Consider the following 26,162-nt stretch of genomic DNA (forward strand, 5'->3'; position numbering starts at 1 on the left):
TTTAGCAATTTCAGGATAAAGTGAATGAGATCAAAAGCTTAAAGGTAATTGCATGATTGATATGTGTGGTATCGCAGGCTAGAAGTTACTGACAGAACCAGTGGGTTTATGGATGGATGTGCACTTTTAGACACTGTGTTGGAAACTCCCAAGGAGGTGGGCATGTGATGGCTGAAGTGGAAGAGACAGGAGGCTGCTGACAGATAAACATCAAGTCCATCAGGAAGCAGACCAGAGGGAAGTAGAGGCATGACAAGGGTCTTAACGTTGCATCAGGGGCCTGTCTCACTTAAAAGACCTGACTCTCAGAGTGCTGTCTTGGACACTTGGTTCTAAGTTAGTGGTTGAAGGCGCCATAGTCCTCTTGTTAATACCCAGTGTTCTTCTGAATTTGAGCAGAAGAGCAAAGCTGAGTGTCCTCTTCTCTGGAATAAGTGCTGACTGTCTCTAGAAACCCTCGAGGCTGCTCTGGAATGTGGCTCAAAGCAACAGGAATGAGATGGCAGATGACAGCAGCAGCAGCTCCCAGGCAACTCAGTACTCCCAGAATAGCCATGTTTGGATTTTGGTGACCAGTAAAAGGGGAGATTTTATTGTCATAGTACGGTACATTCAGGAAAAGCTCCTTGAAACAAATACTGTAAAGTTATACTTTCGGATGGCAGAAATGCCTGTAAGTACATATGAAAACAGTTACGAGCTTCTGAGACCAGGAAAGGAAACAAGGGTGAGGAAGTGTGGGCTGCTGGTGTCAAAGTTGCTAGAGATAACAATCGGTGTGATGGCGTCTTGTGGTTTTTATGGTGTTTCACACACATGATTAGTTTTTGAGCCTCATAAGCTATAGGAAGTGGGTATAGCCACTTCACTGATGAGGAAATTGAGGTTCAGCACCATAAAGTTTTAGAATAGTCAACACCCTTCTTCCAAGGCAGTGGAATGGAGTGAGAGGACAGAGAAAGGTCCTGATGGTTTGGAGATAGAATGGGGCTAAATGGGGATCTGGGCAGTTTGTAAGCTGTTGACCAGCCAGATATGAGCAGGCAAAGGGCAGGCAGGAGGGGATCCCAGCACTTGGCTTTACCATTCTCCACGCGACTGACCTTTCACTAGCATCACTGGGAGGAATAACAATCTCCATTTGCCTAAGGCATTCCTAGGGAGTACATGGCCACCTATTCTCTCAATTCCAAACATGCCCACCATGGGGCCTTTGCATATTTAAGCCTATGAAATATAGTATTGTTAAGAAATGATGCCTTTCTTCTCTGCAACCCTTCTGCTGCTGTGGGATGAGCCACACCCATTATTCACGTTGTTAACATGAATAAAAATAGACTGCACTTAGCATAGCCAGTAGAGTTTTGTGTGGAGATGGGAGGGGCGTTGAGATAATCATCTGGTTGTTCAACACAGAGCTTGAGGAAGGACTGTGGAGGTGGAAATGCATTTGCGTTTCACAGTCAGGGTTATCCCTGTGAGTTCCCAGGCAGTTTATCTCTTCCAAGATGGCACTGTCTCACTTCACTCAGGAGTCCTTGTGCCAAAATGAAAAGCTGAGTGACACAAGAGTGCGCGTTTGGGAAGGAGACACAAGGCTTGATGTGGATTAAGGAATTCAAGCTGTAGGGGACCTTTTAAGAGGAAGGTCACTAGGATGACATTTTAGAAAAGAAAGTAACATGAAAAGACCATTGGGAAGCCTTTGGAAGAAATAAAATTGCTCTGGGCTAATGGATGGGAAACAATATACAGACAGTCCTCTCATCCTGCCCCTGGGTTGTGTTTATGGCTGAGGAGTAGCAAAGTCTGAGTTGAACAGTTAATCAACCCAGGAGTCCCCTCAGCCATGAACTTTATTTTTTAAAAAAGATTTGTTTATTTATTGGAAAGTCAGATATATAGAGAGGAGGAGAGACAGAGAGGAAGATCTTCCCTCCATTGATTCACTCCCCGAGTGAGCGCAACGGCTGATGCTATGCCAATCTGGAGCGAGGATCCAGGAACTTCTTCCAGGTATCTTACATGAGTACAGAGTCCCAAAGCTTTGGGCCATCCCCGACTGTGTTCCCAGGCCACAAGCAGGGACCTGGATGGGAAGTGGAGCTGCCGGGATTAGAACCGATGCCCAGATGGGATCCTGGTGCGTTCAAGGCAAGGACTTTAGCCGCTAGGCCATGGCACCGGGCCCGAGCTATGAACTTAGAATTGCCCACTGCTCCCCAGTTTTTCTGATGATAGAAACAAGTTGGATGGCTAATTGGTTTGGATTTTGTCTTGAAAGTGGAAACCCCGAGAACCAGGGGTATCTGTAAGCATAGTGTGGAAATAACAGAGTCTGCTACATATAGGAGCTGCACAGGCCCGGGGCCTTCCAGGGAGTCCCAGCTGGGCCATAGGCTGTGGCCCTGCAGGTTGTCATGCCATTTTTGTGGCATCCAAGCCTATGCCACTGCACCTGGCCTCCACAGCTACCGACCATGATGAGCTTCCGCCTGTGTCCCAGATTGTTAAAGGTCGTACCGGAAACCAGAGGTTCACAAGTGGGTAACCGTGTGGACGTTGTTTTGAAGATGGCCTTGCTGTAGAGAAACCACTGAGATCCACCCCTCACCCACTTCTTCTCCAGAGTGGGATCCTGTTTCCTCCCTTAATGCAGCTGCCACCTGTGATAAAATTGCCGCCCTGCCTGCACCTGGGGACAGGATAGGGCGGGCCAATTCTGTTCTGAGTGGTACAGCTCTCGGGTGTGCCCAAGTTGTCCCAATTTGGTTTTGGTTCCCTCCCTCCATGCCCACATGCCCATCTACCTTGAGAATCAAAATGTGGCTTGAAGTCTCTGGTCGGCACGGACAGCCCTAGACCAGCTTTGAGGTGTGGTCAGCTCACCTTTGGGAGGTGCCCGTCCCCCATGTTGGCTTGGGGCCACTGCCTTTTCTATGGGTTTAACTCAGAGGACCTAGAAATATCAGGGCTGTTCTAATCCAGATCACTTAATTAGGCCTAGGTTCCCTTACCCCTACTATTTTCTAGAGTAATTGGTAAACAGCCCTTCCTCCCTCCCTGTACACAAGAACAAGCAGGTGGAGGGTGCTTTTCCTTTCTTGAGGATACTGCCAGCCTCGTATCCGTTAGTACCAGCCACCCTGTGGGCATGACCTAGCAGAATTGATGTATGAGTGGAGATAATACACTTGGTTCCCTGGGGAAAATTCTGATTTTTTGTTTGTGGTTCATGATGTGTGTATAGTTCAGTGTAGCTAGACAATTAGAGAAGAGAATGATGAGGGCTTATGCTAGAAGCTACATGTTGCTCTCAAGTTCCACATGCTATCAGAACAATTTTCTTTGGACATTATTTCCTCTCCTGATGGGTACCCATGTAAAAATGCATGAACCATGTAAGAAAGACGTCAGTAGCCTCTTGTTAGTGGACTGAAATGAAGTACCTTTCAGGGTGGCGAACTTCTAGCCTGTGGGCCATATAAGGCCTACAGAATCATTTGATCTAGTTCTGCCAGGGAAGCCACCAGCAGGACTCAGAATTCAGTCTTTTTTTTTAAAGATTTATTTTTATTATTTTTTTATTGGAAAGGCGGATATACAGAGAGGAGAGACAGAGAGGAAGATCTTCCGTCCGATGATTCACTCCCTAAGTGAGCGCAATGGCCAATGCTATGCCGATCCAAAGCCAGGAGCCTCTTCTGGGTCTCCCACACGGGTGCAGGGTCCCAAAGCTTTGGGCCGTCCTCGACTGCTTTCCCGGGCCACAGGCAGGGAGCTGGAAGGGAAGCGGGGCTGCCGGGATAGAACCGGCGCCCATATGGGATCCCAGGCGTGCAAGGTGAGGACCTTAACCACTTGCGCCACCTCGCTGGGCCCCCCAGAATTCAGTCTTTAGCTCATTAATATTTAAGCTGATAATTGTGAAGGACAAGAATCTAAACGGCCCTTGGCAGAAAAAAAAATGTTCCTTATTCCTACTGTAGCTCAACATGTAAATCATGTGCAATTGTCAACTTCTCTTCAATGCAAGAAAAACAGACAGCCAACCTCAGGGATAGTCCCAGAAAGGCCAGCCTTTTGAGTGTCACCGTGAAGTGTCCTGAGCTGACAGCCTGATGGTTCTGCATCTGCAGCAGGGAGGGACAACAGAGTCTCATCTCTTGGGACACAGCTCCCTGGGAAGCAAAATTCCAGAGTACTGGAATTCTCAGTGACTGACCTTGAGTTGCAATCCTGGTTTTGACTTTAACTGCTATGGGGCAGGTGTAGCAGGTTTCCCACCCAAGTTGTTCAACTCAGAGCGGGTTTTCTCTGAACATCTTCGCTGTGTGGGTCCCTGCCAGCCTGCCCCTTGGGGTTTCCTCTATTTCAGCTCGCTGGGGCTCCTGGAAGCACTTTGTTCTTTCAGGGTAAAATAAAGAATCAAAGGCTATCTGATGTATCTCTTTGTCATGTAGCATGGAAACAGGAAATGCTACCAGCTGGTGCAGTGGGCTCTTCTGCTTCAGGTCAAGTATGTCACCGTTTGTGCTTGAGGTTTCATTTTTGCACTTTTCTTATCCTGTCACTGTCCCCTAGTTGGACTGCATTACTTAGAGGACAGGCGACATTGTCAAAGTTTGTGCATTGGGTAAAAATAGACAAAGTGCCAGACGCACAGCAGTGGTGCAGACTCTCCAGATGTGAGCCTGAAATCCTCCTGAGGAGCCTCCTCATTGTTTGCTTTCTTTGTTCCAGAAGCAAAGACCGATAATGAACCGAGCTGTTCACCGGCAGCTCAAGAACTGTTGACAAGGCTGGGATTTTTGCTTGGAGAAGGGATCCCAAGTGCCACACACATCACCATGGAAGACAAAAATGAAACCACGGTAATGGCTGAGGACGACATATATTCCGTACCTGCTCAGAGGACAAAGGACATGATAAGCATCTCTCCCTCATCCTTGGGTGGCAAAGTCGTTGTTCAGCCACCTGAATCTGGGCTGCTGTGCATTGAGATTTATTGCAGATGTTTTTGGGCTTTTGTGGTGGGGAGGTGGGGGAAAGCAGAAGGGAGCCGAACCTGAGAAAATGCCCATGTTCCCCTCGCCGTCACCATCGCAAGAACGGTGGTGACATGGGCTTGAGAGTGGGTAGCTACAGCAATTCCGCTGTCATGATGCTCCTGTCATCTGTATAGTGCCATTCCTCTCTGGCTGCTTTGGTTCACACACTCTTGTGCTTTTTTTTTAGCTGTTCAGATTTTTTTAAGACTTACTTGTTTTTATTGCAAAGTCAGATATATGGAGAGGAGGAGAGACTGAGAGAAATATCTTTCATCTGATAATTCACTGCCCAGGTGACCACACTGGCCTGTGCTGCACCGATCAGAAGCCAGGAGCCCAGATCCTCTTCCAGGTCTCCCATGCAGGTGCAGGGTCCCAAGGCTTTGGGCCGTCCTCGACTGCTTTCCCAGGCCACAAGCATGGACCTGGATGGGAAGTGGTGCTACCGGGATTAGAGCTGGTGCCCATATGGGATCCCAGTGCCTTCGAGGCGAGGACTTTAGCCGCTAGGCCATGGCGCCAGGCCCAGCTGTTGAGATTTTTTAGAGGCTTGGTTTGGTGAGGAAAAGATTGGTGGGAGATGAGATGGAGGCAGAATGAGATGAGGTCTGAAGGAGAGCTCTGTGCTGCTTTAGGAGCTCTCTGTGTGTGTACACAGCAGCGGCAGACCTGGATTCTACCCCCTGTCAGGTCACTGCCAAGAGGGTGTCTAGCCTTGTCTAAGCCTACAGTGGTCACCCATCTCCCTCCCCTGGCAACAGTAGCCTGTAAATCTTCAGGTATTGAATAAGCTCAGGAAACGTTCCAGAAACAGAATTCCCAGGTTTTCTGTGCAGAGGTCACATAACCCATTTGTCTTAGCAGGCTTTAAATGAGAGGAAGCCTGCCTGTTGGCTGTCCTTGTTTCACAAATGTGCATTCCCTTTCAGTTATGGTGGGCACTGCCTGTCTAATAGAAAAGGAAATCGCCAAGGGGGTGAACAGAAAAATGACATGTCTTTTTAACTTTGGGAGACTTGATGCATATGCATTCATGCCTACTTGTGCATCTCCCTAAATTTTACAAGAACTGTCTCCCAGCTTCCTGTTTGTTTTTTTTGGTTTTACTTTTTCATCATCAAGAACGAAAATGTGTGGATGCGTCCAGTGGAAGCCACGCTAATTCCTCCTTCCGTTCGTCTTGTAGTGCGCAGCGCTGAGCCAAGGCATCAGTCCTTGCTCCACTCTCACAAGCAGCACTGCATCTCCCAGCACCGACAGCCCCTGCTCAACCTTGAATAGCTGTGTCAGCAAGACAGCAACCAACAAAAGCCCCTGCGAGACCATTAGCAGCCCCAGTTCCACCCTGGAAAGCAAGGACAGTGGAATTATAGGTAAGAAGCACGCGACTCGCTAACAGGATGGCTCCATGCATGTCCCCTTGGAGTGCTCACCAGGCACTGCTTAGGAGAGTTCATGTGGTCTGTGAAGACTGCTCACCTGCCCTGGTTTTTATAGAAGGTTCTGGCTCTGTGTGAGGCCGAGAGAATGCAGCATCAATTTCTACATTCCTTGATGTTTACTCTGCAACAGTGAGCCCATTTGGTAAAATTTCCACATCCAGTCTCGACTGAGAAGTTCCCAAAAACCTTTGCCTCCTCACCAGTCAATTCCAGTGGTTGGACACATGATGAGCCAGTGAGATTGCTGCACCTTGCAATCTTGCAAAGTCTTCCCTGACCAATCTCAAGGTCACTTAACTTTGTGAGAGCAGTGCATGTGTATGTTCCCTAGAGTTTCTAACAATGGGGTCTGGCCACTGTTTTGAGACAAAAGGAACCCCCCCGCCCACTGAGCCCTACACACTCACAAGGCCCACAGGAAGTGTGGATATCTTAAAACCAGGATCAGAAGGCATGCATGCTATTCCTGACTTTGAGACCAGTTTGCTGGGTAACTTTAATAATGCTTAATTGACATATTTGCCCACATTCTTCTTTCCCTGGAAAACTCAAGAAATACAACTGAAGCCTAAGATTGTAGGCCCCAGGTGTGTGCTAGAATGACGCAGGGCATTCAAGTGCCCTTGCTTTTCCATCCTATCCCAGACAGACTATATCCGTGTTTGTGCAGGTGGGCTCCAGCATCAGGGTCTTTTCTAAATGCTTAGCACCTATGCAGTCCCAGGCTGGTAGGCCTTGAGGGGTAAGTGAGTGTGCCGGCCCTCCTCTGCTCTGAGGCTGTGTTGCTGTTTCCTGGTAGAACCCCTTCCCTGGCTGAGCTGTACTGGTTCTTTGAAGAACATGAGGCGGAACACCAATTCCATGTTGATGTGTGATCACGATTTGAGCTCCTTATTTTCTGTAGCCATTTGCACTTTCATTGAATGTGTGTGGCCATCCAGGTTGGAGATCCCTGGGAGTGGGCTCCTTGGTGTGGACCTCACCGTGGCATTGGGAGGAGCCTCCCGGCCTCAGGAAGGCAGTCTCTTCCCTTGGTTTCCATTGTGATCTGACTCCTTCGTGAGTTTTTGTTTCACATTGCTTTACTGACGTAAAAATCACATGCCCCAGCATGGATTAAACTGCGGGTGGATCTCAGGACAGATTGCACATCCATTAACCAAAATGGTTGGGATCAGAATTCTTTCAGCTTTCAGGAATTTTGGTGGTTTTGGAATATCTGCATATACATAATGCGGCCTCTTGTTCCTACTGCTTTGTGCCCATCCCCTGTCTCTTTCAGAGCCATCTGCCATGAGTAGATCTTGGGTATTCATTCCAGGATGGTCAGATGACTTCCTTCACAGCTCGCTTAGCTCTTGTGAAAGGCTTTGGGCCTTCTTCTGTGTTGCTGGGTACAGGGGTGAGATCATGCCAGACATGTCTAAGATTTATTAAGGAGTCTTTATTAACCAAGGTTGGTGATACCAGGGCCCACTAGAAATAGCAAATCCCAAGTCCATATGGCAATCCAGTCATTGTATCCCTAAGAGGAACAGATAGTCATTACCCTGAAATCCATCAGTTAAATTGAAGACCCATGTCCCAGCTTCCCCAGCAATATAAATTATCGTGAGAGACATGCAATGAGTAACCTGAACACACTTACAAAGCTGCAGACATTCACCTTTCCCTGGCTTCTCAGCCCTCATTCCACTACTGCTAGGCCTCAGCTCTCCTGGAACTCCCAATAGTAGTACACAAATTGGAAATACAATGCATCTTAGCATTGCTGTCTTCACTGTCCCACCCAAGGAGTGAACAGAGGGTGAGGAATACAGACACACAGGGGCCATGCTGAGGGGATACCTTTCCTCAGTCTGTCCGAGGGAAGCCAGAGAGCAAGCAGGCACTGGGGAAGCCAAGAGTTGCAGTGCGACAGAAGCACATGACCAAGAGAGTGAGCCCCTCCCTATCATGAGCCATTACAGGGGCTTGTGAGGGGAGTGGTTACACAACAGTGCAATACCGTCCCCTCTCGGCTGTTAGGTGAGCATCACAGGTGGGGGGACACCTAGGTGATGGGGAAGTGGCCTCCAAGCTCGTGAGCCTGAACTAGCTGCCTACCTCACTACATTCTGTAGCTTTTCTGGGCCATAAATACGGAGCTGGGTGGGAAGTAGAGCAGCCAGGACTAGAACTGGTGTCCACATGGAATGCTGGCACCACAGCCTGAAGATAGCCTGTATGCTGCTGCATACAGGAATTGTACCCAGGTCTCGCTTGTGGGTGGCAGGCCACCTACCACGCTGCCATTCCTGCTGCCTACGGTACAGACTCAGAAAGACAGAGACAGAAGCCCGAGCTGGGGGCTGAGCTCAGGCCTCCAGTATGGGAAAATGTGTCTTCATGATAAGGCTGAGCCCTGCCCCAGCATACCTGCTCGTTCCATTTTCTGTGAACTTTCTCAAGTTCCTGCCTTTGTTCCCCATAGTCCTAGTGTTTTCCTTCAGATTTCTTCTTGTTTTATCTGACTTTGTCTGCACCCGGACAAAGGTCCCATGTGCTCCCAGCTATCTCCTGGCTTCCTGGTGTGGGCTGGAACAGAGAAATAGAATCCTTGCTCAATCAGGCTGAAGGAGGAAGCTTCCACTTGGTTGGGCCAGGTGAACAGGCGTCCTATTCCCAGCCTGCGGGGCTGAGCCTCACCCCATTGGCTGTGGAGGATTGTGTTTGTCTCTGAGGTCACCCTTCATCCCCAGCTTGGGCTAGCACGGGTCCTTAACTCAGCTGAACATTCAAAGTGACCCCAGCTGCGATGTGAGCGGGAAAGGTAGGAAGTAAGCCCCTGTTTTTGGAAAGCCCCAGCTTTTGGACGTCTGTCTGCCTGCAGCGAGCCAGGACTGCAGGTGGTGCTAGGGAAGCACAGTGTGTGCAGCTGTGTTCTCTGTTCCCTCTCCTCCAGTGTCCTGCTGAGTTAGAACAGGCTGCCAGGGGCCCAGCACATTAGCCTAACAGCTAAAATCCTCGCCTTGCACGCACTGGGATCCCACATGGGCTCCGGTTCTAATCCCGGCAGCCCCACTTCTCATCCAGGTTCCTGCTTGTGGCCTGGGAAAGCAGTCAAGGACAGCCCAAAGCCTTGGGACTCTGAAGCCATGTGAGAGACCTGGAGGAGGATCCTGGCTCCTGACTTTGGATTGACTTGGCTACGTCTCCTGCAGCCGCTTGGGGAGTGAATCATTGGTCAGATCTTCTCTCTTCTCTCTGTCTCTTCTCCTTTCTATATATGTGACTTTCCCAATATAAATAAATAAGTAAACAAGATTGTTTTTTAAAAGGGATGAAAAAAATTTCTTAAAACAACAACAAAAAGGCTTCATGGGACATCCGCAAGTGTGGTAGGGAGAAGGGAAAGAGGTTCAGAATTTCCTCCTAAGGCGGACGGGGCGCACGGAGAGGCAGGAGTAGTCTGGCCAGAGCAGAGAAGTGCCTCCTGTTGCTGTAGGATGTTTTAATGCAAAACATGGTAGCAACCTCATTTTTATCTTCATACAAAAGAATTTTCATGTAGACAGTTCCAGTGTGCAAAACAGGATTTATTTAGGAAAAAAGAGAAAAGGGGCTCCTGCCATGGTGGCTGGAGGTGGCTCCATGTGTCTGGAGCAAAAACCCAATAGTGGCAGCAGGAGGGAAAAGCGAGTTTATGATGAATACGGTATCTTTTTTGCACCATCTCAGGGAAGTTACCCAAAGGACAAAGGGAAGGATTGTTCTCAATGACACCTAGAGATCCAGGAGGGTGGCATCAGTGAACTTCCTCATCCCATTCTTTTTTTTAAAGGGTATTTACTTTATTGCAAAGTCAGATTTACAGAGAGGAGAGAAACAGGAAGATCTTCTGTCTGCTGATTCACTCCCCCAGTGGCCATAACAGCTGTAGCCAAGCCAGTCCGAAGCCAGGAGCCTCTTCTGGTCTCCCACGCGGGTGCAGGGTCCCCAAGGCTTTGGGCGGTCCTCGATGGCTTTTCCAGGCCACAAGCAGGGCTGCTGGGATTAGAATCAGCACCCATATGGGATTCAGACGCATGCACGGCGAAGTCTTTAGCTGCTGAGCTACTGCGCCAGGACCCTTTCTAAATAAGCTGATCACTCAGGTACCATCTGTTTGACAAGTGGCCCAGAGATGAGATTAGGTGGGCCATTTCATGCTTTTGTTACAGCTCTGAGATGGTGAATTGATATGTTAATTCTGCCCCTCTGTCCTTCCTTTGCGGAGAATGTCCCCTTGAAAGAACAGTGCTCTGAGGAAGTTAAGAGGTGGGGGAGAAATACAATTTTATATTAAGAAAAAAAAAAAACTTGGGGACCAGGGAAAACCCTAGCTGCCCACTGTCCATCAGACTCACACTCCGAGATCAGCAGAAGGGGCGGGTTCCCTTGCTTTTAACGGAGCAGGTGTCTGATTCACATGCTGCTCAGATGGTAGGGCTGGGCTGGGCTGGGCTGGGCTGCATGTCCTCCTCTGGCTGGAAGAGCATGCCTGTCGCTGTGAGGCGTAGCCTGGGAATGGCAGCTTCTGGGAGTCTTGAATATTTATCAGGGGAAAATATGCAAGAGCACCATGATCCTAGGAGGCAGAAACGTAAGTGAGAGGCCTTGACTTCCACTGTGGGAGGCCTGGCAGTGACTTGTGAACAGGCTTGAGACGGGGGTAGTGGCTTCCCACTTACCGTGGCAGATCTGTTAAACTGGGTTGGAATGGTGAAGGCTTCAGGGTGGGGGGGTGTCAAGTGTACACAGCTGCCATGGCATTACACACTTCCCATGGCACTCAGCCCAAACCCGTGGCCTGTGTACAGTATCAGCACAGTTTATTTAGGGCGTCCAGGGAGATTTCACCAACCCAGCCTCAGATTCCTGGGCCTCCCTTTTTTACTGTGGAAGCTGATTTCCAGCAGGCTGATTATATTTAACCTATGTATTTTTGCTTAGCAGATGCGGGGGCAGGCAGCCTGTGTTCCCACAAGCCTGGGCAGCCGGCTTAGGGCTGCCAACAGGTGTGGGAAGGAGAAGAGACAGGCCAGTGACCACGAGAATTTATTGGGCTCCTTGCACTCTTCCTCTGTGGGAGCCAGGGTTCAGCCGACTGGGCTCCCTCCCCCAGCCCTGTTTGAACTGTATCTTGTTATCCAGAGGGAAGTCCCACTTTCTCCAATTTCAGAAGGCCGGTATTTGTGTGACATAAATGCCTTTAGGAAAGTAATAATTCTGTCACTTGGAAATACCATCTAGACTGACTGGGATTCACTGAATTCCCTGTGGCTATTTTTCTAAGATCCCCACTCTTTACATATTAAAATCATTGGCACTGCCTAGAAGTTAGCATCTGACTTCAAATTTGAAACGTGAAAGTCCTCTCAATGTGATGTCCAGCTGTACCCAATCATCATAAAATGGCTCTCAGTGACTTGCTTTGAAAAGAAAAACTTCATAAAGAAATTTGCTTTGAAAGGTGTTTCCTCCATGCTTAAGAAAACATTTTTTTCCCTTAGCGACACTCCTGTGAATATAACTTGCTTCCAACTGTTACAAATGGAAATCGTAAACTGTATTAATCCCAGCTTAGAGAAAATAAAGTATTTGAATTGATAAGAATGTGTGTGAAAACCAATCTGATTGGGGGGAAAAAAACAGATTGGAGGAGTAGTGGACTTTAGAGCACTTTTTGAATTTAATGTATGCCTAAAATTTGTGCCCATAGCACGATGAATACTCTAGATGTTTGTTTCAAGGATGTGGGCTTTGTCTGCATTTAGGAAGAAAGAGACTAGGTTGCAGATGAGTAGAAATGAGTAAAACCCAGCTTTCCTCTCAAGATGAAAACAAAAACTCCTTCCTATCCGTTCGTGACAAACAGAACGTGTCAAACAGAACGACTTCCAGGTAGGAGTTAGACAAATTCTGAGTGAGGGAGGGGCTCCATTAAAAGTGATCCTTCCTCCTCCTCCTCAGCTAACCCTAATCACCCCCGCCCCCCGCCGGGTATTTCAGTAGTGTCCTGCATCTGTTTGCCTTGGAGAAGTCACGGGAGCAGGGTCCCACGCTGCGGTGGTGTCACCTGCCGGGGTCTCCCCACCTGAGGAGCCGCACAGGAACCTTACAGGAAGAACAGGTGCTCAGGATTTCTGCTCTTCCTCTGCCCTTTGTTTTGTTTCCCTCCTGTTCCTTTGGAAGCTGGGAGGTGGGACAGAGAATTAGCAGAGTGTCCTTGCTGATATGCTTTTCAAAAGTAGGTTGCAGGAAAAGATTGAAGTCTAGGTTAGTAATCTGCTGGTGCTTGCTAGGGCATGAAAGTGCTTGGTTTTCTGCCCAGTTGCTTAGGATATTGTGGGGTGGGGTTGGGGGGGGTGGCTATTACAAACTCTCTTTTTACCTCCTCCTAGGCTTGCAAAAGGGAAATGATTCCAGAAGTAACTTTAGCCTTTTTATTTCCTCAGCTGTGCATCCCCAGGGAGATGACCAGAGCCAGAGCCACACAAAGATACCAAATTACACTTTCTTCGCATATTTGCTTGTAAATCCTGCCCCTTGGATTTTTACTCTAACGCCCCTTTGTTGCCCCACCCTGTGTTGCCCTGCTCCCTCCAAAGCTGAAATGGTTTGAAATTGATTGGATAATAACTATTTAGAGTGTTTTGAATCTAGGTTAATATTCACTTTGCTACATTGCCTGCAATTTGAAAAATCATCCTTAATTATGGAAGCCTGCTTTTTTATCTCTTGGGTGAAAGAGGAAGAGTTTTCTTTACATAAATAATTTGATAATAGGCTCAGAGAAATCCTTGGATGATTTGCATCAGTGAAGTGTCTGCCCTACTTTTATTGTGACTGTAGTGTCATCTTCAGGATGTTCTGTTGGTGCAGCAAGCATTCATTGACTTCCTTGTGTATACCCGGGACAGATTTCTTCAGTACTGGATAATGAAGCCAAGCTACTGTTTTGGAAACTTGTCCACCCATGAGTTGCTGAGAAGAATTTAAATTGTGGCATTGACACCTGGGAGGGAAGATGCATGCATATCACGGATGCATCAGAATCCCAGCCCACAAAGTGCCTCAAGCGCCTTTTCCAAAGAGTCAGAGACTCCAAGGAGTCAGTGACTGATCAGGGGTTCAGCATGCCTGTGCATTCAATGGACAGCTTAGGCTTTAGCATAGTTCCATGCAGCCCATGGTTGCTGGAAAATTCCATGTTTCAATCCATAAGCCCTTCTCTCTGGTGACAGATGAAGTTGGGGCTGTCTGGCTGAGCCAGGCAGCTCCTATGCTCCCCCTCCCACACCAGCCTGCCCCCAGCAGTTCCCTTCCATGTTCCCACAGGCAGGAGGCCTGGGGAACTAGGAGTCAGTTCTCTCGTCCTGCTGCATGTCACAGCAGAGCACGCCTTGCGCAATGTGGGTGAGCATTGAGCTGGAGATTTGGTACAGAGATCTGGCTGTCACAACCCAATGCACAGGGCTCTCGGCACCAGGCCAGGAGAGCGGGCCCTGCAGCATGTTGGACAGGGCTAGCCGGAAGTGCCAAGCTGTTGTCCTGGAGCACTTGCAGAACCTGAAGCCAGACAGCCGGAGGTTCCTGGGGCACCCCACCTGGGACATTCCCTTCTTCATTTTGTCAAGCCAGGTAGCTGAGCCGCCTGCCCCAGACCCCGCTCCTAACTGGGCTAAGGAAGGTTAAGAACTGCAGGTGAGCTGGGGAACTGTGATCTATGTGTAGGTGAATGTTTGCAGGTGGAGCGGGCTGGGGGTGGGGACAGGGGCAAAGAGAGAGGCACAGGCTGGCAGTACTGGCTAAACGTTTGAAGGCAGGCTGGCTGCATCCAGGCAGGCTTTCTGTGTGTCAGGAAAAATCCAGAATGCAGCCTGGCAGCCTGAGTGATTGGAGGGTGGATGTGGGGGAGATGTGTGAAGGAGGGGAGCAGGCCTTGAGTCAAGTCAAGGGAACTAGAGACCTGCCTGTGGCTCCTGGTCCTCCTGCATTGGATCCCGTAGCCACAGGGTCACTCGGTGCCTGCCTGCTGCTGGTGTCTGTGTTCCCTCAGGTCCGAGGATGCTGTCCCCACCTGAACTAGATTGTTCTTTCGTGTCACATTGTTTGCTTCTCTCACTTCTGTAGAACCTTGTGTTCTTTCCTAATTTTATCTTGAATTCATTGATCCAGTGTTTTTCATTGTTGAACTCTTCTTGTCAACCACTGAATTGAATATAGAATATTTTTTTCTATTTGGATTTTTTTTTCAGTTGTTTGGTAAGGAGAACATGGTTTTAGAAGACGGACTTGTTTGAAAAGCAGAATGATAGAGAAAGAGAGACAGAGCCTCTATCCACCATTTCATTCCCCAAATGGTCACAGTTGCCAGATCCGGGTCAGGTTAAAGACGGGCGCCAAGAGCCCCAGGTGTGCCACATGGATACAGTTGGGCTCTCTACACTGTGTACTGGGTATATTACCTGGGAACTGCATTGGAAGTGGAACAGCGAGTCCTTCAACTGGCATTCCTATGGGATGTCAGCATCTTAAACAGTCACATTCTTGAGCCCTTAGGATATAGGGGGCATTTAACATATACGCACACATCTAATTTTTTCCATACTCCAGTTTCTATGCACTGTTTATGGAACTGAAACTGAAAAGGTTAAGACAATCTGTGGAGTTTCCGTTTGTATGTTTTTCCAAATGCCTATTTTTGCATAAGTTTTATGTTGTAATAAATTTGAGAAGTACCTTGGATAACATAAATACGTGTATTGGGAAGGCATACCCCTGGTTTTCTAGTAGTGCAGCATGGCCAAAGCAGTGTGGAGCGCCATCCTGGAGCTCTGGGGTTCCCCTGCCATGGGACTGTTCCAGGGAGTCAGAGTGGGGATACAAGGAAGGCTTAGAATTTCACATTGTCCATGTGGTTAACCTGTTGTTTCCAAAGCTTCCTTCCTTTTTCTTAAATCCTCCCACTGGATTAGAAATGATAACAAAAGGGCGATCAGCGCAATTTTTTTCTTTTTAAGGATGTGTGTGTACACGGGGGAAAGGAAATGGGTGCAAGAGAAAGATGGAGTCAGGGTCATATGGCTTGGTTCATTTTTCTTCCAAGTGCACAGAAAATTTACTCTTGAGTTCCCAACTTCTCAGTGGAAAGACAAAACCACAATCCAGCATGAGGGCATTTTAAATCATTCACAGAAAGATGGAACCAAGAGGTCACATCTGCTTCCCACAAGCTTTTGGGAGTAGTGGCCTATGACAGGTGGCACATATCAGGTGGCACGTGTCATGACAGAAAGCAACTCACTGTGACTCGATACAGAGCCTGCCAGAGTGCTGCTTGGGCTCTGGATTTATCTGTTGTTTTTTTCTTCTTCTGGTGCTAATGCTATTTAGCTCCCGTTCGACATCCAAAGAGCCTTTAAAAGGCAGAGAGGAAGTGAGGAAAAGTTGTGAAGGACAAGGAATCCTCCATGACAAAACATCCCATGGCTCAGGGAGTGATTGTTCTGAAGGTGGACTTTGTGATCTAAAAACTGGTCATGAGCTACAGGTTCTTTGAAAGTTCGTGGAAATGGAATTAAACTTTACTTGGGGCAAGATTTTTTAACTCCATGCAATGATCCTTTTTAAAATGAGATGCTGTTTCCATTGACTTTTTGAAGCATTCTCAGGACTCCTTTCGAATGTTGAGCAAACAGATGGAATTTCTAGGTCATACTGCTTGTGCAGTCCAAAGAGCCAAGTTGGATATGCTGGAACTCAGAGAATACATGCACATGTGCATATGTTTGATGATTTCTTCCTACATCTCTATACCAGCGAAGTACAACTGATGATGCTCAGCCTGCCCACTTGCTCTTGTAGGTTGTGTGGCTCATGTCTGTGCCTTCACGTGTTAAGAAAATGCTTGGGAATATTCCAGCCCTGGGTCTGGGTAGGACTAATTGACTGTGGTAATGACTCCTGAGGAAGATTTTTTCTTTTAAAGATTTATTAATTTTTATTGGAAAGGCAAATGTACAGAGAGGGGAGACAGAGGAAGATCTTCCGTCTGATGGTTCACTCCCCAAGTGGCCGCAACGGCTGGAACTGAGCCAATCCAAAGCCAGGAGCTAGGAACTTCTGGGTCTCCCACGCAGGCTCAGGGTCTCAAGGCTTTGGGTCATCTTGACTGCTTTCCCAGGCCACAAGCAGAGAGCTGAATGGGAAGTGGGACTGCCGGGATTAGAACTGGCTCCTAAATAGGATCCTGATGCATTCAAAGAGAACTTTTAGCTGCTATGCTATTGTGCCAGGCCCGAGGAAGATTTTCAAACTACAGTAGTGCTTGTGAATAAATGAGCAGCCGCAGCAGCAAACCTCATGTGACACTGGCTCATGACAGCCACCCAGCCTGATGACTAGAGGAAGCATGGAGCCTGACAGGTCACTGGTGTGGCAGGATCCTGTTGGAAGAGTGAGGTGATTGGGTATATGGCCTTCACTGGCAAAAGCTGGCATCTCCACCAATTGAAGGAATAGAATGTTGGAATTTGGAGATGGTAGTTGTGCTAGTTATGAGGCTGGTGTCCCACCTCAGAATACCTGGGATCAATTTCCAGCTCTACTTACTAATTGCAAGTTCTCAATGCTGCATTTGGGGGGCACCAAGCAGGTGATGGCTCAAGTCACTGGCTTTGTGTCACCCAAGCAGGAGACGTAGGTAGTTTCCTTAATTCCTAGGTTTAGTCCAGGACAACCTGTGTTGTTACAAGGCATTTGGAGAGTAAACCAGCCAATAGAGTTGGTTCTCTGTCACTTTGCCTTTCAAAATAAAAAAGGGGAAAAAAAATGTATGAGTTGTTAGGGACCTCAAAGATGATCCAATCTTTGGAAAATGTCAAATAGCATATTTTAGAGGGTTTTCTTTTTTTTTTTTTAAGTTATAGTTAAGATGCCGCTCTACACATCTGATGTAAGGTGATGGGGTAACTTTGAGTTCTGTTGGGTGGAAGAGATTTTTTGAGTGGCCTGTGGTTTGTGGTAGGAGATCAGCCTGCTCCTTTGGAGCCTGTGGAGCTGCCCTCCTTCACGTGCTTAATAGTTGTATAGGGAAGCAGTATGTATGGGGCCTGAGCCCACTGTCAGGACTTTGAGCTGTGGAGCCTGGCCCCCATGTCCCCTGCCTGGCCCTCAGCTGTTGAGCATGGGTCTGATGTAGGCTCTCGCTGATGGGCGTGTGTAAAATAGGGCAACTCTGTGCGAAGTCCCCTGACTTCAGAGCCTTGGAGCCCCCAAGGACTCAGTTCTCCCAAGTGGATCCTCTGGCATTCTAAGGACATTTTGGGAAGATTGCCTGTCATTCTCCTACTTGCAAATATTGGCATGGTGTGATTCTGCTTTTGAAATGCCTCCCCTCTGGGATTTCCCGTCCCAGCTGCAGTGGCTGCAGCTCAGAGCCTTTCTGGCCCGCCCGTTTTCCTCCCATTCTCAGCTGGCCAGCACCTCAAGGCCTCCACCCATCGGAGCCTGTGTAGGGCATTTGCTCCACTGCAAGAGCTGGTGCCACTGCCTGCCCTGCCCTCTGTGGGCTCTGGCTGTCCCACTGCTGCCCAGGTCCCCTGTTAGGGGTGAGGTCCTTGGAGGGGGGGCTTTGATTCTGAAGTGTTTGGCACTTAAAACGACTGAGGAAAAGCAATGCTTTGGGTGCTTTTTCGGCCTTTAATATTTGCAAGGAATACACATTTAGCCTGGCAGTTAAAGTTGCTGCCTCCCCACATCTGGGTCCCTGGTTCCACCTCCTGACTTCCCACTCCTGAAGACCCTGGGCATCTGTGAAGATGGCTGCAGAGTGGCTGCCATCGATATGGGAGACCTGCACTGTGTCCTTGGACCCAAGCTGCACTCCTACTGTGACCATTGGGAAGGAAGGCAGTAGAAGAGAAATCTTTCTCTGTGTATGTCTCTGCATCTCAAAAATGGGGAAAAAAATCCATGCCACAAACATCCAGCTCAGTTCCCAATACTGGACTGACAACACAATCTGTGTTCCAGGACTGCTTGTATTTTTGTGCTTTCTGCTTATTAGTTTAGTTATTCATAATTAATCACTGATAGTAAGTGATACACTCACTCATAAATTAGACCCTTCTTATAAAGCGCTGGCATACAGTAAAGTCTCAGGACTAGCTGCTGCCTTTGCACTGTAGAGTCATACTTGCTGGATGTGTGCTCATATAAATGTGCTCCACTTAGAAACAGTGGGTGCTGGGATTGGTTCCAGAGAGATGGAAATATGGTTTTACATTGCACACGGAATGCTTGGAGATGATGGGACTCAAGGGTCCAAGAGACCCCATTCCAGCTCGGCTCGGGGTTTGCTTAGAGACACATCACAACAGCCCCCAGCTGGTAACAGGACAGTTAGGCCTCCTGTTCCTGACCACAGATAGGATTGTTGTCTGTTACTTACTTACTGTGTGCTATAACAAGCAAACGGTTATTCAGAACTGACTGTGTGCCAGACACTGTGCTGTTCGTAGAAAGAAATGATGAGTTTGCCCTCCATACCTAAAGGGAGCCTTCCTTAGGGAACCCAGAGGGATAGGAAGTCCAGGCTTCAGCAGCAGAGGCAGGGCCAGTCCTGGAATTGTGAGTTGTGTTACAGTAAGAAAATTGTTTTGTCTTTACTTCTAAGCCCTAAAGAACCTTGTGAAAATAAGACCCAGAGCCTTTGATCCTAAATAACTGTGACTCCACCAATCAGCTCCAGAAGTGTGAGCATCATGGTGAGCGGATAAAGCTGCTTCCTCCAGGAGCATGGGTCCTGAATGCACTTGAGCTGGGTGCACTCCCACTTCACTAGGCTCAAGGTTAATGGCTGGGCATCCAAATAGGGGACACAGAAGAATTAGCAGACATGGCTCCTGTTCTCAAGAATGCAAGTCAGTGTGAGATCCGCAGTGTGGCAGTGTCTGGGCCTGGGTGACCTGTGCTGGCCAGGGATCCCATACCTTTTGGACCTTTCAAATTTTTAAAAAGATTTATTTAATTTTATTGGGAACTCAGATATACAGTTCTGCAATAGCTGGAACTGAGCCATTCCGAAGCCAGGAGCGTCTTCCAGGTTTCCCACGCAGCTGCAGGGTCCCAATGCTTTGTGCCGTCCTCAACCGCTTTCCCAGGCCACAAGCAGGGAGCTAGAAGGGAGGCCGGGCTGCTGGGATTAGAACCAGCACCTATATGGGATCCCAGCACGTTCAAGGCAAGGACTTCAGCCACAAGGGTATCCTGCCAGGCTGGGGCCTTTCAATTCTTAATGGCTCTTTGCAGAAGCTCTATAGGGTAGGTATCTCTGCTGGTTTTTTTTTTTTTTTTTTGTAATACTGCTTTTGCTAAAATGTTGGTGAAAAAAATAGGACTGGTACTATGGCTCATGGGTTTAGATGCCACCTGCAGTACTGGCATCTCATATGGGAACTGGTTCTTGTCCTGGATACTCTATTTCCGGTCCAGCTTCCTGCTGATAAGCCTGGAAAGAGCAGCCAAGGACAATTTGAGTTCCTGGGCTCCTGCAACCCACATGGGAGACCTAGAAGAAGCTTCTGGTACAAGCCCTATTGTTGCAACCATTTGGGGAATGAACTAGTGGATGAAAGATAGCTAGCTCCCCCATCCACTCCTCACCCCCCTTCTAAAAAAAAAGCCACCACCCCACACACTGGTTTTGTTAGAAGTTGCATTTTCATTGTGCATTGAAGGCATCCTTTCCCGTGCTGGTGTGTCCCTGTGCTCCGTGCATAGAGATTTTCCATGATGTGCTGCTGAAGGCATCAGTCAAGCCAGTCTCCCTGGATCGAGATGAACAGATGTTACCAAGTTTCATTCTGTGGCTCAAATTCTCTCCCTGACTTTATAATTAGATTTTCTTTCCGTAGACTTTCTCCTGCATCTTTTCTGCATTACCCATCATCTTGCACCCCTCCCCACCACACCCTGCAGACAAATGTTGTTAATTTTGAAACAGCATTTCAAAATTCAAAGGGATTTAATGAGATCTGAATTCTTATGTGAGCAATCTATCTTTGTTAAAAGGAGAGGATATATTATCTCTTGATAATGATAACGTATATGTACCGTTAACTCTGGGATCCTTCCAGACAGCTTTTTTATTATCTTCCCATCAGTCTTTTTTTCCCTTTTCCCATAAAGTGGTTTAGCAGTTTATTTCCCGATAAGCAGCATTCTTTTAATTTGCCAAAACACATTGTATGAAGCATACTTTGATAAAAATCTGCATGGACCAGAAAACTTTCCATAGAACTGGGGGAGGGCTGCGTGTACGTGGGGTTTTAACTCTCAGCAGCCCCAGCTGTGCCTGGCCACCTTCAGAGTATTTTGGTCTCTCGTTTCAGCCACCATCACAAGTTCTTCTGAAAATGATGACCGCAGCGGCTCCAGTTTGGAGTGGAATAAAGATGGAAGCCTAAGGCTGGGGGTGCAGAAGGGAGTGCTTCATGATCGTAGGGCAGATAACTGCTCCCCAGTGGCTGAAGAGGAGCCTCCCGGGCCAGCCGAGAGTGCGCAGCCCAAAGCAGAGTCCTCAGCTGGAGATGGTCCTGTCCCCTACACTCAGAGCTCCAGCTCGTTAATAATGCCGCGGCCCAACTCAGTTGCAGGTAAGGCACACTCCTCACCACCAGGGCATCTCATGGCATCCTAGGTGCCCGGGCAGCATCCGCCTGGGATTGTAATCCAGATCCAAGCCAGCTTGTGATCTTATGCTAGACCCTTCCCTTTTTGTAAGCTTCAGTTTATCTATCAGTGCTGAACTTATTGGTCTTTGAATGACCTGTTTGCTTTGGAATGCTTAGAAATCTAGAATCTGGGCATGGTGGCTCTTTGAGGGAAGAGAAAGAAAAAAACAATCTCTACCCTCTTGATTGTTGTTACTATACACCTGAATAGATGCATAAACAGAAATTATTTAGAGTGATTTGGCCAGTATCGGTTTGAAAATTTCTTTCAGGCTTACTTTTGTATGGCTGATGTCCATCAGACAAATGAGAGGTCAGATTTCCTTGTAAGTTGGTTATAGTGGAGTTGATAGATGAAAACACAGGTAGCAGAGGTGAGAGCTGTTGACCTAGGAAGGGAGAACAGGCAGGGCCATCATGCCTTAGTGAGGCCTGGCACCAGGACGGAGGGAAAATAAAGCGTAAGAGCACGTGGCTGGCACTGCCTGCACCTGTCAGCAGGGAGTTGTCGACAAAGAGGAGGGTGTGGAGCAGCCCGACAGAGTGCCTCTTCAGAGCCCCACCATTGTGCCTGCTTTCTAAGGTCTTGCATTTATACACTGCATCCTCTTGGGCTGACTTGAAGAGGAGCTGGTTAGGATAATTCTCTGTACTACTAACATAGCACTTAAGAGCCTCTTGCCCACTGACACCTGGACCCACATTCTCTTTTCCTACATCAAAGGCTTTGTCCTATCATTTGTACTGCTCCTTCAGGATGTGGTGGGTCACCCTGGCCACTGCCGGATGTTTTATACAATGGAACTCTGAAGCAGCTGATAAATAAATGGCCTTAATGGAAAAGTTCTGAGGCACAACTCGTAATTCTCTTTCAAAGCAAATAGAATGGCCTTGTTCCAGGGGGAAGGATCAGGCCTGTCGGCCAGGGAGATGTGCTGCTATTGACCGAGAGTTCTGCAAGCTCACACAGCCCCTCACCACCATCCCACCACCCAAAATGTAATTAGAGAGCACCACGGTGAATGGGCTGTTTGTATTACCCTGGAACTTGACGGTTTTGTTGTCTTCAACAAACAAGCAAACTGGTATTCAATTTAATCAGGCTATTTTAAAATTAGTGAACACATTAAAGCATTACTTTTAACGGTGCTGAAAGTACCCTCTTTTGAGGTTGTGTTTGCTGCGTGATGTTCTTTCCTGCCAGGGGAAGTGACGGAGGCTGTGAGCCGAGCTGCTGCTGGAGGCTGCCATAATTATAGAGCATGGCTGTCTGATGTCTGCTGTGTTTGTTAGCTTCCCTGATGCCCTTGACTTAGACTTCCTGGGAAACAGGCCAGGCCATCTCCTACTGCCTTTAGCAGAATCTACACTACCTGCTGGGTCCACTTGCTTCGTCTGGATTGTATATCTTAGAAAATGACCAGATATTTTGCAGAGAAATGGGCTGGGGCCTTATGTCAGAGTGTCTGTAAGCCAACTAGAGCCTAGTAAATTGGTTGTCATCCACCTTCCTGCCCCTACAACTGACCACCAGCTCAGAGGGCCTGCAATGAAATTTGAAGTATCACTGAGGAGTACGATGCAGATGATCAACAATGTTTAGTTATTGGAAGGCAGGCCTGAAGTGGGAACCACTGTGGACTGAAATCTCTGAGCATTTGCATTCTGAGATCCATGTGGGAAGGAAATGTGGTAGGAAAGGTGTTGTGGCATTAAGGGGCAGAGCAGCAGGGTGGTGGAAGGCTGACTGCAGGCCCAGCTCACATTCTCCCTGTGGGACCCAGCTCCTGGGGTGTGAGGGTGCAAGCTAGTTCTCAAGAGCATTAACCTTCTGCTTTAAGTTGTCTGCTAACTATGTGATCCTGTTAACTTTCTGTGTCAAAGATCATGGAAGTTGCCTGGGTTTGAATATAATTCCACCACTCAGAGATTTTTCTTTGTAAAACATTTGGTTAGCATGGGATTGATTTGGAAAGCTGTGTATCTTCAAAATGTACAACATGGGCACCTTTGCCCCATGTTACAAAAAACAATGTGGAATCTTTAAAATTAATCCCGTGTGGGTTCATAGTTGCTACTGTTTTTCAATATTTTTCTCCTTTTGAGCTACTTCAGTGAGTCACAGGAGTCTGTGTTTAACATGTTTGGAAATCCACAGGCACAGTTGCCCATTGGGTTTCAATTTTTTCCAGCACTAGCTGGTAGTTGCCCTAATTTGTTGGTGTTATTCTGTGATAGTTTGGTCCACAACTTAGTTTTAGTGGATGTTTCTCTCTTGGACAAGAATCTCCCTTCCTTCCTGCCCTCACCTTCCCTCCAAACCAAGCTTGTGCAGCATCTCGGGGTGCGTGCCTCACCCAGACATGATAAGCAATATGTGTGTGCATGCAGATAAGTGCGTAATCATTGTAATTATAGACATATTCGCAGTAGTTTTAGTGCAGCATGAAGTTGCTGCTTTGCCTCTGATTTTTCTCGGCGCCGGGTGGAAGCATTGCTCCTCAAACACTGAAGATAAGTCTGCAAGTTGTGCAGGAATTGTCTGAGCAACTCACTGGGTGTACATGATGCTGGGCATGACCCACATCACCTGCTCTGCTAGGTGGGTAGGGCTACCTGGGCCCATAGCTGCTGAAGCTCCACTGCTCCTATTCCATGGTGGCTTCAAGGTGCCATTGAAATCAGAAAGGTAGCTAGTGGCTTGTGTCCCTGCTGTGGCTTTCAGCTCAGTCAAGTTGGGAATTGGGATCCATCCAGGCACTTTGGATTGCTGAGGCAGTTCTCTTGCGTGCTTTGAAGCCCTGTTAACTAGAAATCTGAAAACAAGGGTGCTTGCAGGCCCTCCTCAGCCTCGCTCCTGTCCAAGTAGTAGGCTGTTTGGCCTTTCTTTAGAGTGTACTTCCCACTCTTGCGTTTTCACCTCTGGCAGTTGTCATAAAATTAGAAACTGAGTGTCATGTTCTAATTGGTCTGCGAAGGAGGACTGTGGAAGTGTTTGTGGCCTCCATGGCTGCAACAATATGTCCCCACTGTGGAGTGAGTCCTGGATTGTGGCAGTGGCTGCCCTTTGTCCCTGGGCTGTTGCAGTTCCCTTCACTGTGAGACAGGGAGAGGAGCTAAGCCAGAGCCTAGAAATACGTCACCAGCTGTGATCCTGCTTGGCACCTGGGATGGGAGCCTGGGGTTTAATTCACCAGGAAGTTACACATAGCATGGCCCTGGAGCCAGAAGAGGAGCTAGAGGTAAAGCCCTTAGGTGGCATGCTTTGCTCCAGTTGGAAGTGCCGTGCAGGGAAGATTTGTATGGCTATGGGCTGGCACAGAGCAGTCACCTAAAGATGTGCATGGGGTATAACAGACAGAAGCCCAGGTACATGTCACTGTGAGAGCAGGGTTTCAGATGCTTCTCCACCAGCTGCCATGGCAAGCAGCAGGCATACACATGACTGCCCTTTGAGGATGCAATGAGAGAGACTGTCCCCCTCACACTTAGACCTAAAGCTTCCTGGTGCACACTGAATAAGGAAGTAAGGGTGGAGAGGGGTGGTGGATGAAGCATACAAAAAAGTCGGAAATGGAAGGTCTTTGGTAGGGATAGATGGTGTCATTCAATGGCTGGTTGCTGACTCAGGGCTAGGGGTGTGTCCACAGGGTTTTCAGAGGACAGATGGCTTGACTTGATTTGTTTCCCCTGCAATTTGGGCCCACCTAGAACTTCAGGAGGCCCTTGAAATTGAGGCCCCCCTGGAATGCAACTCTAGTTAATTGTCTCATTTGCCCTCAAGATAATCTGCAAGATAATCTCACCTCCAAGATCAGCAGCCATTACCACATGAGGCTAATGTTATTTAGATTTCTCTTGCTATGACTTAGGGTATGCGTGTAAATATGAGAAGGATTTCATTTTTTCTTTTTTTTTTTTTTAAGGAAAAGATGTACTGTGTAGTCACTTCACTGATTGGCTGAGGATTAGCAAAATTATTCTTCACTGGTTATTTTTATAATCCAATCTTAATGCTTTTTATCAGTGCCTGTGCACTATGATCTCATTGGTTTGGTCAGAGGTAAACATGCTGATTTATATTTAGAATTTGAAAATGTACCTGCATACTCCTATATGACATGATATAGTGCACATTGTGTACGCTACTTTGAAAAATGCCTAGATGTATTTGAAGCTCAGGGAATGTGTTGATACTTGTACCACCAAGAGCTGACTGGCAGGGTTCTGAGTGCTGGGGAACTGTATGTGCAGAATCTGCTCATAGCAAGGTTGCCATTCTGAGCAGTGGGAAAGCTGCCCAGGGCGGCAGAGGAATCTAGAAGCATGCCACATGTTTACAGTAAGTATGAAGCTTTCTGTGTGATGCCCTTTTTGGCCAGGTTTCCTCAGAAAAATGTAGGATGAACTTTGTGTCCTTTCAAGTGTGATGGAGAATTCTGGCAACTGTGTCAGTGTAACTTTGTTTTAAAATTTTGAAAAAAAAAAACCAAACATTTATTTTGACATTTTCAGTGCATGATATTACTAGAAAAATAAACTGAATCAAACAAAATCAGGATTATTTCTGTGTGAATTCTGTGCAGGTCCTGACCTGAACAACTTTGTAATTTATAGCATACTATGTTAGGTGTGCCACTGAACTCAACTTGAAAAAGACTGAATGTCCATTTAATGTTACAGCAACAAGCTCAACAAAATTAGAAGATCTAAGCTATTTAGATGGACAGAGAAATGCCCCTCTGCGAACGTCAATTAGACTTCCATGGCACAATACGGCGGGAGGTAAGGCACGGGACACTGAAGGTTTTTATTCTTGCACCCTCTGTGATGATGGAGATGATAAACTCCCTCACTGCATACTGAAAGGCAGTGATAACCAGGGTGACATGAGGTGTGCACACACG

At 47.6% G+C, this 26,162-nt stretch overlaps 1 protein-coding gene across 1 annotated transcript in view; it reads left to right on the plus strand.

Annotated features, from left to right (window-relative positions):
• TANC1 (tetratricopeptide repeat, ankyrin repeat and coiled-coil containing 1) overlaps positions 1-26,162 on the plus strand; it is a 243,763-nt gene that overhangs the window by 164,236 nt on the left and 53,365 nt on the right. The window contains exons 5-8 of the mRNA XM_040971995.1: positions 4,744-4,874; positions 6,238-6,424; positions 20,914-21,177; positions 25,939-26,040. Of these exons, the coding sequence (XP_040827929.1) occupies positions 4,744-4,874; positions 6,238-6,424; positions 20,914-21,177; positions 25,939-26,040 (684 nt within the window). The remainder of the gene's footprint in view (positions 1-4,743; positions 4,875-6,237; positions 6,425-20,913; positions 21,178-25,938; positions 26,041-26,162) is intronic.

Source organism: Ochotona curzoniae, unplaced genomic scaffold (assembly GCF_017591425.1).
Source record: "Ochotona curzoniae isolate NIBS_2020 unplaced genomic scaffold, NIBS_Ocur_1.0 contig_2210, whole genome shotgun sequence".
NCBI classification, from domain to species: domain Eukaryota; kingdom Metazoa; phylum Chordata; class Mammalia; order Lagomorpha; family Ochotonidae; genus Ochotona; species Ochotona curzoniae.